The 12,242-nt window shown below is 34.7% G+C and overlaps 1 protein-coding gene across 5 annotated transcripts in view; it reads left to right on the top strand.

The window, feature by feature from the left end:
- The window catches only part of RAPGEF6 (Rap guanine nucleotide exchange factor 6), a 222,343-nt gene that overhangs the window by 104,388 nt on the left and 105,713 nt on the right, over positions 1 to 12,242 (top strand). For all 5 annotated transcript variants that reach the window (XM_027849145.1, XM_027849148.1, XM_027849146.1 and 2 more), the window contains exons 8-9: positions 8,648 to 8,828; positions 10,644 to 10,780. In XM_027849145.1, coding sequence (XP_027704946.1) covers positions 8,648 to 8,828; positions 10,644 to 10,780 — 318 coding nt within the window. The remainder of the gene's footprint in view (positions 1 to 8,647; positions 8,829 to 10,643; positions 10,781 to 12,242) is intronic.

A 12,242-nucleotide genomic window follows, 5' to 3' on the forward strand; every position in this document is an offset into this window, starting at 1 on the left:
ATATGTCTCATTCTCTGATATGATAGATACATGTGACGTTATTGTTTTTATCTGGAGTTTTGTAGAAAAGTCAACAACAATAAACTATTTATAAAAAGATGGCTAGAACTTTGCTTAGTGGGTTGTGTATTTATGTGTGTGTGCATGTGTATATTTCAGTAAAAATTATCTGGTTCTTTGAAAAGTATAATGGCATGTCAGTGAAGTTTTGGTTCAAATATGAGTTCTTTAACAAAAGTACTGTAGTGAAATTATAGTGTTCACAATGGGAGAAACAGTGTTAATGGTGAAAGAAAATTTAGAATTTGTCCAGTTCAGCCTTTTTGCTGAACAGGACTACCTTTTTTTTTATCTTTAGAAACATTTTATTATTTTTTAAAAAGTTTTAAAATTTATTTTAAACTTAAGTACAACATAAGAAAAGGAAAAAAAAATCATTGCCATGTACACAGCAGAACATGAGAGGATTAAATATAAAGGAATACATTTCCATTTCAAGACAACCTATATAATAAATACTATACATTGTTTTCAAAGAGGTTTAGCTTTTCTTTTCTTCCTTGTAGGTTTTCTTTTGTTTTGTGTTGTGCACTTTTTACTTTATTTCCACCACCTCCCCCTAAGAAGGCTACAATTAAGCATGGAGATAAATACATACACATACATATATGTGTATTATACATGTACATAGATATCTGTAAACATACACATTACACACATATACACATACACATATATGTAAGACCATACTATACTTATTTCTGCTTGTCATCTGTTTGTCTGAAGGTGGATAACTTCTTCTTTCATAAGTCCGAGTCTTGCCATGTTTTTCTAAATCAACCAGCTCATCATTTCCTACACCACAGCAATATTTCAATCCAATCCCATTCTATCTGAGAGATTGTCTGTAAAAAATTTCCCCCAATTTTCTGCATTCCTTCTGTTCTTGGCTGCATAGGTTTTATTTATACAAGAAAATTTTAATTTAAAATAAAGTCATCCATTTTACGCTTCAACAATGCTCTCATCTTATAATATGGTTTAAGGTCTGATACTACTGGATCTGCTTCCTTTACATCTTTTTCACCCTGGTTTCTTTGAAGTTTCTAACCTTTTGTTCTTCTAAATGAACTTTGTTATTATTTTTTCTAACTCAGTAAGATAATTTTTTAGTAATTTAATTGGGATGGTATTACATAAATAATTTAGATAAAATTGCTGGGTTTTTTTTTTAAATTATATTGGCTTTACCTACCCGTGAACAATAAATATTACTTCAGTTATTTAGATCTAACTTTATTTGTATAAAAAGTGTCTTATATTTATGTTTGTATAGTTCCTGTGTCTGTTTTGGCAGGTATACTCTCAGGTATTTTATACTATCTAATTATTTTAAATGGTCTAAAATAAAATTGAATAATATGGCTAATACATAGTATAGTTTCCCTATTTTTCTCTTTCGATTAAATCTATTTTAACTTTAACTTTGTCTGAACTTTTTTATATAATAAATTCTACTCTTGATCTTTATTTTGTTTTTTGTATTTCTCATTTTTTATAGCATTTCCTGAAAGCATTGTTGAATTCAAAATTTTAATCTGCTATCAGTTTCTATGTTATGGGTAAATTCATCCTATCACATTCTAAGCTATAGGTATATTTTCCTCCATCCTATTTTTCCTCACTATCCTTCTCATGCTATTCCCATCCCTCTTCATTCCTATGCTTTATCTGTGCACTACCTGCTGCCTTGTCCTCTTATTCCTTAACCTACCCACACTTCCAAGAATCCCTCCCTTATCCTCTCCACCCACCCTATCCCCTTTCTCTCTTATTTCTTTCTAAATACAGAAGACTTTTATACCTTTCTAGATATATATGTTGTTTTCCCCTTTAACTCATTCCTGATGAGAGTAAGGTTTGAGCACTATCCGCCCTCCCCCCGCTAGCTTCTTCTGTAGCAGTTTTTCTTTTTTTTTGCCTCATTTGTATAAGATAATTGCTCCTTTTTATCTTTTCCTACAGTTTTTTTGAGTCACCCGATCATACTCAGATCAGCCCAAGCCTTTCTTTCAAACTACCCAAATAAAAATGACAGTCATAATAGAACTGATAATATTTTCATATGTAAGAAGTAAACAATTTGACTTTTTTGAGTCCCTTATAATTGTTCCTTAATGTTTACTTTATATTTCTACTGGATGTTATATATCAAATTTTCCCTCAAGTTCTGCTATTTTTGTCACAAATACCTCAAAGTCTTTTAGTTCATTAAATGTCCATTTTTTTTTTTTTCCATTCAGGATTTTACTTAAGTTTGCTGGGTAAGTTACCCTTGGTCATAACCTCAGGTCTTTTACGCTATGAAATATAATATTCCAAGACCAATGGTCCTTCATTGTAGTAGCTACTAGGTCTTGTGTAATCCTTATTGTAACCCCACAATATAAATTTTTTTTCCTTGTTCCTTCCAGTATTTTCTCCTTAAACCTGGGAGCTTTGAAACTTGGTTGTGATATTCCTGTAAGTTTTCCTTCTGGTAACTCTTTCAGGTGGTGATTGGTGGATTTTTTCCTATTTCCGCTTTGTCTTCTTGTTCTAGAACTTCAGGGAAATTTTCCTTGATAATTTCTTGTAATATTGTTTCAAGATTTTTTTTTAATCATATTTTTCAGGTAGTCTCATTATTCTTTTTTTATTTCTCCTCTATCTCTTCTCCAGATCAGTTGTTTTTCTGATGAGATGTTTCATATTCCCTTCTATTTTTTCATTCTTTTGATTTTGTTTCATTATTTCTTTGTATTTTAGAATGTTATTAGCTTCTCTTTGCCCAATTCTAGCTTTCAAGAAATTATTTTCTTCCTTAAGTCTTTGGTTCTCTATTTCAAGTTGGTTGACTTTTCATAATTTTCTTGATTTTCTTGGATTACTCTTATTTTTTCCCCTCATTTTCCCCTGATCTCTTTTATTTGATTTTAAAAGTATTTTTTAAGTTTTTCTAAGAAATCTTTTTGTGTTTGGAACCATTTAACATTTCTCATTGAAAAAGGAGTGGCTTTTTTTTAGCTCCATTATCTTCCTCTGAATATGATCCCAGACCTTCTCTATTCCCATCGTACCTTGTTCTTTCTCCTTTGCTTGCTCATTTTTATTTTATTTTATTTTTTGTTTTATTTTTTTTTTTTTGCAGCTGTTAGTGTGGTCAAGTTCTAGACGTGAGATATGAGGAGTAATGCCCCAAGCCTCAGGTCTTTCTTCATATTATTTTCTGAGGTCTGTCCCGGGGCTCAACCTAGGGCTCTCCTCTCGACTCCTCAGCCATAGTGAGAGCCCCCAGTCACGCTGTCCTTCAAATGATCTTACTCCCTGTGGTCCCTCTGGTGGCTGCAACCCACACTAGTCCTCTCTTCCCTGGAACTGAAACTAGGGACTCTGCTCCCCTGCAAGTGCCCACAGCCAGCAGGGTCCCCAGTCCTCTGCTACTACACTCACCAAGTGTGTACTAGCTCCTCCTCCCTGCAGCCATAGCCTGGGAGGTGTCTAGTCAGCACGGCTGTACTTGGCATCCCTCATTAGACCCCTACACTGTCCTGTGATGTGTTTCTAAGGCTGAGGCTGCCTCCCACCTCCAGCTATCCCCAGGGCTTGTTGTTTGTTGGTTAGGCAAAGTTGACTTGAAGGAGTTTGCACTTCCCTCAGGCTGAACTTCTCCACCCTGAGGTCAGGTGTTTCCTAGGGTCTTCTTAAGTTCTCTTAGGAGAACTACTGCTTTACCCAGACTTTTGTTTATTTCTGCTGTTCTACATTCCCTCTGAGGCAATGTTCTGTCTTTTTCTGTGGAGGAAATTTGGAGTCAAAGTTTTCCGACCTACTCTGCCATCTTCCTAGAATCCTCTCTGAACAGGACTATACTTAAAATCTCTAAGAAACATTCATCTAGCTTATGCTTATGTCAGTTAATAAATCAGTAGCCATTTATTTAGCACCTGTTATGTGCCACACATTCTTCTAAGTGCTGGAGATATAAATACAAAAATGCAACAGTACCTGCTTTTAAGGAGATTATAGTCTGTTGGGAGACCTAGATGTGTAAAAGGAATATACATGTTATATACAAAATAAATACAAGGTAGGTTTGTTTTTGTTTGTTTGAGACAGCTAGCTGCTTGGGGGATGGAGATCAGAAAAGACTGTAGAAGGTGACGCTTGATCTGAGCTTTAAAGCACTAAGAACTAGTGGGGGTGGAGGTGAGGAGAGAGTTCTTTCCCAATATAGGGGATTGCTTGTACAAAAAAAGAAAGATGGGAGGAGATAGTGTCGTATGTAAGAAACAGCAAGAACACCAATTTGGATGATTCATAAGAGTAGTAAAGAAAGGAGATTAATGTATGATAAAGCTGGAAAAGAGAAAGGGAGTTTGGAGCTGGTTATGAAGATCGTTGAATGCCAAGCACAGGTGTTTGTATTTGACCTGAGGGGTAGTAGAAGCTATTGGAGTTTATTTGGTGGGAGAATGACTGACTTAGACTTTAGGAATATTACTTTGTTCCATGTGAGGAGGATTGTCTAGAGAGATCTGAAACAGGAACATTAAGTGGCTCTGGCAGTAGTCCAGGCAAGCATGAATGAGGGCCTGAACTAGGGAATGGGGGCTATGAGAATGAAGAAGAGGGGACAGCTGTAAGAAAAGTTAAAGTAAAATCAGTAAGATTTGACAAATGATTAGAAATGTGGGAGAATGGAGAGTGAGGAGTTAAAGATAATGCTGAAGTTGGGAACCTAAATTATTTTAAGTATGGTGGCACCCTTGGCAGAAATAGGGAAATTCTCAAGAGGAATTCAGTTTGGGAGAAAAGATCAGTTCAGCTTTGGACAGGTTGAGTTTGAGCTACTTAAAAGGCATTGAATTTGAAATGTTCAATAAGCCATTGCTGATGTGGGACTAGAGTCCTGAAGAAAGTAGGAATTGATATGCATATCTGAAAGTCATCTATGTAGAGATGATAAATGAACCTCTTTGTGAACTGATGAGGTCACTGAGAGAGAATGTGTAGGGTCTAGGACATAACTTTTGAATGCATCTGCAGTTAAAGGTCTCAAATTAGCAAACCCGTATGAAACACTTACTTTATACTAAGCCCTGTTCTTGGTGTTTTAAAGGATAGCAAAGGTGAAGATGTGGTTCCTGCCTTTTAGAAGCTTAAGGGCTAATTGAGGAGACAGGACTTGTGCACGCATGCACACAGACACAGACACACACACACACACACACGAAAGTAACGATTTCTCCTTCAGTTCAGTGCAAAGAAAACTTTTGTCTTTCCAGAATGAACTTTGCATACTTTCTCCTGTCATAGAAAATTCAATAACCCTTTCTTATCTGCAAAACTCAAAGGTAAATTTAGTGATGATAATAATGATAAGAAGCAATGTGAAATAGTAGATATAGATCCAGCTTTGTAATCTGTCTGACATATTTTGTCTGTGTGAACTGGAGCAAGTCCCTTAACTTCTGAGTGCTCTATGAAACTCTCTTAAGACTATACATTGCAGAAAATGTTCTGGTATGCATCAGTAGAAAGAGTTTCCTTACTAAGAGTTCTTTCTATGAATGAAATCAGAGATCCAGTCTCTGTTTGTTTGTTTGTTTGTTTGTTTTTTTGTTTTTTTTTAGTGAGGCAATTGAGGTTAAGTGACTTGCCCAGAGTCACACAACTAGGAAGTGTTATGTGTCTGAGGCGAAATTTGAACTCAAGTCCTCCTGATTCCAGGGCCAGTGCTCTATCTACTGCGCCACTTAGCTGCCCCCCAGTCTCTATTTCCATCCCTAATAATGATAATACCAAGACATGTTACAGACTATCTCATTTGATCTTAGAGAGGTACTGTTGGTATTATTATGCCCATTTTGTATATGTGAAAACTGAAGCTCAGAGAATCTAAGTACCAGTAGGCATACAATTGTGTTGAGGTAGGATCTTAATCCAGATCTTTTGCAGACTTCATTCATGTCACTTATTACATTCATACCACATTGCCTTAGTAAATTTCTTTTGCTTGTTTTAGGTAATTTTGCTCAGCATTTGTTTATTTTTGTTTATATTCTTGCATTGTCAACTTCTTAATTTTGTACATTTTTTCATGAAATAGAAATTAAAATTCGAAAAATTATTTTGACAAACATTTAAAATATGCCAGCTTTATGCAAAATACTGTGTAAGATCCTGGGAATACAGGGGAAAAAAAAAAGACGGCACCTCTGTCCTGAAGCTTATAATCTGGTATGAGGATACAGTTATTATAATGCTGAATGGAATATGATAAATGCTTACAGGAGTTATAAACAAGGTGCCATGGAGATTTAGAAGAAGTAATATTTTTTAATTGGGAAGATCAGGGAAGATTTCATGGCAGAGGTGATACTTGAACTGGGTCTTAAAAATAGGATTGCAATAGGAGGAGCTAGAGATGAGGGAAGAAAGATTTTGGGCATAAACAATAAGTGTGAAAGCAAGAAATTGTTAAATGTATAATTTAGAATATGTGGTGTGGAGAATAGACTGAGATTAAAGCTGCAAAGGTTAGTGTGGCTGTATAGTTGGGGGAGGCCTTAATGCCTGTTAATTAGATTTTATGGAGGAGTCAATGTGGAATCATTAAAGGCTTTTAAGTGGAGGAATCACTCAATCATATACAGAGAAGGATAGATTAGAAATTAGCAACAGTACGATGGCAATGAAAGGCCAGATAGTAAAGATGTTGAAAAAAGATATGATGAAGATATTGAAGAATTAATTTTTTTTAAGGCAGTTGGGGTTAAGTGACTTACCCAGGGTCACACAGCTAATAAGTGTCAAGTGTTTGGTCTGGGTTCAGATTTGAACTCAGGTCCTCCTGACTTCAGGGCCGGTGCTCTATCCACTGCTCCACCTAGCTGCCCCAAGAATTAAAATTGATAAGCCATGGCAAGTGATTTTGTTAAGTGTGATCATTGAGGAAGATGGATTGGGTATACCATTGACATGACTAGAGAAGTCAGAAAGAGATTAAGATTTTAGTCATGTTCAGTTTGTAGTGTTAGTAAGATATTCAAGTAGAGATACCCTATGAGGCAGTTGGAGATGAAGGTCTAAAGTTCAAAAGACAGGTCAGTTGGAGATAGATCTCTGGAAGTTACTTGCCTAGACTTAGTAGTTGAAATCTTAGATATGAATTAGAATGCCAAGGGAAAAAATAGAGAGGAGAATGAGGGCACAACTTTGGCAAATAATACTTTTAAAAAAGGAGTAAGAAACGGGAGCCAGAGAATTGTCAGAGAGGCCAAAGTTATGTCACAAAATTAAGGGAGAAGAAGAGTATAAAGGAAGATTGGCTGGTAAACAATGTCAGATAGTAAAATTGGTAATTGGATCTGGCAATTAGAAGATCATTGTTGACCTTTAAAAATGGTTTCATTAGTCTTTGGATTGGAAGCTAGAATATTTGTGGAGTAAGCCAAAGGAAGCGTTATATATGGACATGAAAACATTTTGGATGATGTTTCCACAGATTCCTTTGATAACCTTGTTTCTGTGTTAAATTAATTTTAATGTTGGTTCATCAAGATGATGAATTTTTCATCATAACAAATATTGAAGACCATTTGTGGAATTATAGAGGCATGTGAATGTGGGGGAATACCTACTTGTATGAAATTACATATCCCTGAACTATTAATGTAATGCTAGGATATTTGTCCTTTTGTATAGTAAGCTAAAGAGTCTTATTGTTTCTGCAAATTTTTCTATTATTCTCCATTTGTTCAATCTTGACATAAGCATTTTGGCAATATTGTCTTTTATGCTATTGAAATTGATGATTTTGAGATGTAAATTAAAAAAGTCCAGAATTAGATATTAAAACAATTATAATTCTTTTTCCCATTTAAGCAATTACATCTGAATGTACTGAAAAAATCAGTGAACTTCTTTACAGGAGCATGTCTTGGATTATTAAACAACTAAACTTTTAGTTTGAAGAAAAAGTTCATATTAAATTTGAACACAAAATATATTAGGATTTCATTTAGTGGGAATGTTGGTTAATAAGGGATGCTTAGTTGATTTGTCAAGGAAAAGTTGTATAGAGAATTATAACTGTTCATAAAACGTTTTTCCCCCACTTGTATTAGAGGCCCCTTTCATCTAACACCATGTTGTTTTGTTTCTGATTTCTAGAAAATAGCTTATTTTTGCTATCTATGCTATCCACATCCAAAGAAAGAACTGATGGAGTCTGAGTACAGATTGAAGGATACTATTTTCATTTTCTTTCATTTTTTTGTGTTTTTTTTTCTTTTGCAAACTGTTACTTCTTTCACAACATGACTAATATGGAAATTGGTTTTACATGATTACACATAAATAACCTTTATCAAATTGCTTCACCATCCTAGGAAGGGGGGAGAGGAGGAAAGGTGAAAATTTGGAACTCAAAATTTTATTAAAAATGAATGTTAAAAATTGTCTTTATGTAATTGGAAAAAAATAAAATACTATAAAAAAGAAAATAGCTTATTTTTGTCATCATATTTAAATTGGTTTATCCTATTTTGTATAAGATGTTGTGAAATGGAATGGTTAATCCTGATATGGTTTCTTTTTGTAGGCTACAGAAAGTGAGATAGGAGATGTGGATTTGACAGGTCTCCCTGAAGCACCTGTTGATTCTGAAGATGAAGAAGAGGAAGATGAAGATATTGATCGAACAGCTGATCCATTGCTAGGGAGAGACCTTGTCCGAGAATGTCTTGAAAAGGAGCCTGCAGATAAAACTGATGATGACATTGGTAGGATACATAATATGCCAGTTAATTATTACCTAAAATCTAACTTGAAAGAAGTCATCTTAAAGTTGAAAGTTGCTTAGAACTCTTTTCTTTCTTTATATCCTTGTGTTGTGATCATTAAGTGTTTAAAACACCCGTAGTACTGTAGTATGGTGTCTAGCTTTCCCCCTTTCACATAATATACTATATTGTATATCGACTACACAAAGATGAACATTCTTTATATTCTAAGAAGTATCACAATATGGCATAGTTATGCTAAGGAAAGTTACCTCATTTAAATTTCCAATTATATTACTTAATATAGTCTTATTGACATCAATCTGTTAAAAATGTGTCTTAGAGCCACATATTGTAGGCCTTTGTATTAGAAGATGGGCTGCAACTGATAGTGACTGTGATTTTTGTGCTTTAGTGACTCAGAAAGCTTTCTATAGTATACCTTGTCAAATTAAATTTAGATCATATTATCCAAGAAAAAACTCTTTAATGATTACTTATAGATAATATTTATATAGATAGCACTTTTGCAGAGCACTTTATATACATTTTTTTCACTTGAATCTCACAACCCTTTGTTTAGTACAATAATATCTGTATTGTGGATATTATAATCTTCATGTTACAGATGAGGAAACAAGCTTGAAGTGAAGGGACTTGTCCATGGTTACGTAGCTAGCGCACGTAAAAGGTAGTATTTCAACTCAGGAATTTTTTATTTTTAATTTAGATCTTTTCTGACTCCAGGTCCAGCGCTCAGTTCATCGTGTCATACTGCTTCTCTGAATGAAGAAAAAATACATTTTGTGTTATTTAGCCAAAGCACAGACTTTGAAATGTAGTCAATTCTCAGTTATCTCTAAGTTGATTGTTATAGGGCTGATTGTCTGGATCAGATAATGCTTTACATTTCTTATTTGTGTGGTTTCTTACTCTGTTTAATTAAGTACATTTTTATATAAATGTGATCTTTTATTCTAGCCTAGTAGTTCTCAGCCTGTTGACCTCTCTTGTAGGCAGTGAAATTGTTAGAAAGGGTTCTTTCATTAAATGACTCAGTATCATAAATAAATATATTTTCTGTAGACAGAATAATCTGTCTCCCACATATATTTATTACTATTTTCAAATATATATAGCTGCTGTTGTGGTTACTAAAATACAAATTTAAAGGTGTTACCAAATCCATAGCAATTTTTTGACATACATTTTCATAGTCAACAGTTACTATTACTGTCATGTACAATATGTACAACAGTATAGCTATAATGTAAATCCATCAATTTTTTTTATGCTAAAAACAGGTCATCAAACTTGACAAGGGTATAAGAGCTAGCATAGATGGCTTTTTAAAGCAGATCACCCCAGAGAAGGTGAATGAACCAGTAATCTTGGAGAGAGGCCAGCTCTTCTTTGGGAAGGGGGTGGGGGTGGTGTGTGCCTTGAATTAGATTCAGAGGGAGAATACTGTCTATAGTAGATGAAGGAAGAACTCAGGTGGGTGCCAGGTTTGGGACTTTGGATAGCTCCAGAGTTCAGATGGTTTCGTTATTTTGTTTTTGAAGGGTTGTGAATTCCCAGATCATCTTATATACCTCAGTTCACATGTAAGTACTGAACAGTTTTTTTAGTACCAAATAGAAAGGATTCTTTTGATTGTATCTTTTTGAAATATTTATTCTACTGTGTTTCTCTTTTAGCACAAAAAATCAGGACTTGACTAAGAATTTTAAGCTAGTGTTTAACTTGGGTTACTGTTTTTAAATTGTAGCCTTCCCTTACCATTGTCATACTAATATTTCATTTTCCTTATAGAGCAATTGCTGGAAATTATGCATCAACTCCCTGCCTTTGCAAATATGACCATGTCTGTAAGAAGAGAACTTTGCTCAGTTATGATCTTTGAAGTGGTAGACCAGGCTGGAGCTGTCATTCTTGCAGATGGTCAAGAAGTAAGTCATGGCCAAATAAATGTTTGTTATATGTTAATGAAATGATTTAAAAGATAACTTTTCCTGAAACATGTCTGCAAGTTAGTTTTTGAAATTTTTACAAAGTTGAAATATGTAGTCAGTATTTGTAATTATTTTTGTCTGTAGTTTTAAAATTTTATACATTTTGAAAATGTCAGGTCTTTTGAGCATTTCAGTTGCTACATACAAGAGTTTTTTCCTTTTTTCTATTGGATTTAGTTTAATTTCTGTCTTTGGACCCTACAGGTTACTGTTTCAGTCTTAACGTGAATAAGATCATTATGAAAGCATGGTACTATGGAAAGGGAACTAGATTTGGGGTCAGAGGCCCTTGTTTTGAATAATAGGATTTCTTTGACGTTGGACAAATTTCTTAATTTCTTTCGATCTCAGTTTCCTCATCCATGAAGTGAGGTTGGAGTAGATGATGTCTAAGATCCCTTCTAACTCTGTAGCCTATGATTTTAAGATTACTTGGGCTGTAACATAGAGGATAGCTTGGAGAGGGAGATACTAGTCAGAAAACTGTAACCAAGAACTATTCTCAGCCTTATCCTTTTAAATTGTGTGTGTGTGTGTGTGTGTGTGTGTGTGTGAATTTCAGCTAAACTGAACTGCTTCCTGCTGTATACACAATACTCTGTCTTCCCTTTCTAGTATGTTGCACAGGCTACCGTCCCTTCTTACCTCTTGGAATCTCTATGTCACTTCAAGACTTAATTCAAGTGCTACTTCCTCTGTGAAGACCTTCTCTGATCCTCTCACCTCCTATTGTGCATAGTGCATCCCTCTAGCCCATCCAAAATTACTTTGTACATATTTTATATTTATTTTGCTTTGTACACATTGTCTTTCCCCCAGTAGAATATAAACTCCTTGAAACTAGGGACTGTTTTCTCTTTTGACTTGAAATCTGGTGCCTGGAACACAGTAGATATTTAATGAACATTTGTTGAAGTTCTTGACTGAAAACATTGATGGATCATGCAAAGATGGGAAGAACAGATAATAGGTTAGAACACAAAATTACTATCCAAAAAGTTTCTGACAGGCTAGAAGAATAGGCCAGATATAGCAAGATATAATTTAATATGGCTAAATGTGTAGTTCTACATTTATGTTTTTAAGAAATCAATTCCATGAGTAAAATGGGTGATTTTTGCTCTTACTCATATTGTGTCATGGACCAACTCTTTGAACTGATCCTCTTGAATCAGTTTGACTTGCTTGGTCCTCTGACCAGCATTCACCTCATATTTATTACCAGGTTACCGGTAATATTGAGAAGTAGCTTGGTATAGTGGCTAGAGAGCCAACTTTGAAGCTTTGAAGTCCCACCTCTGAAACATATTGATTGTGTTACACCAAGGCAAGTTCACTTAAGTGTTTTGGGAAGTTCTCTTAAGATGGTAGGTTATAAAGAAAGAGCTAGCATATGTGG

The sequence above is a fragment of the Vombatus ursinus genome, unplaced genomic scaffold (genome assembly GCF_900497805.2).
Source record: "Vombatus ursinus unplaced genomic scaffold, bare-nosed wombat genome assembly UNPS02007284.1, whole genome shotgun sequence".
Lineage (NCBI taxonomy): Eukaryota > Metazoa > Chordata > Mammalia > Diprotodontia > Vombatidae > Vombatus > Vombatus ursinus.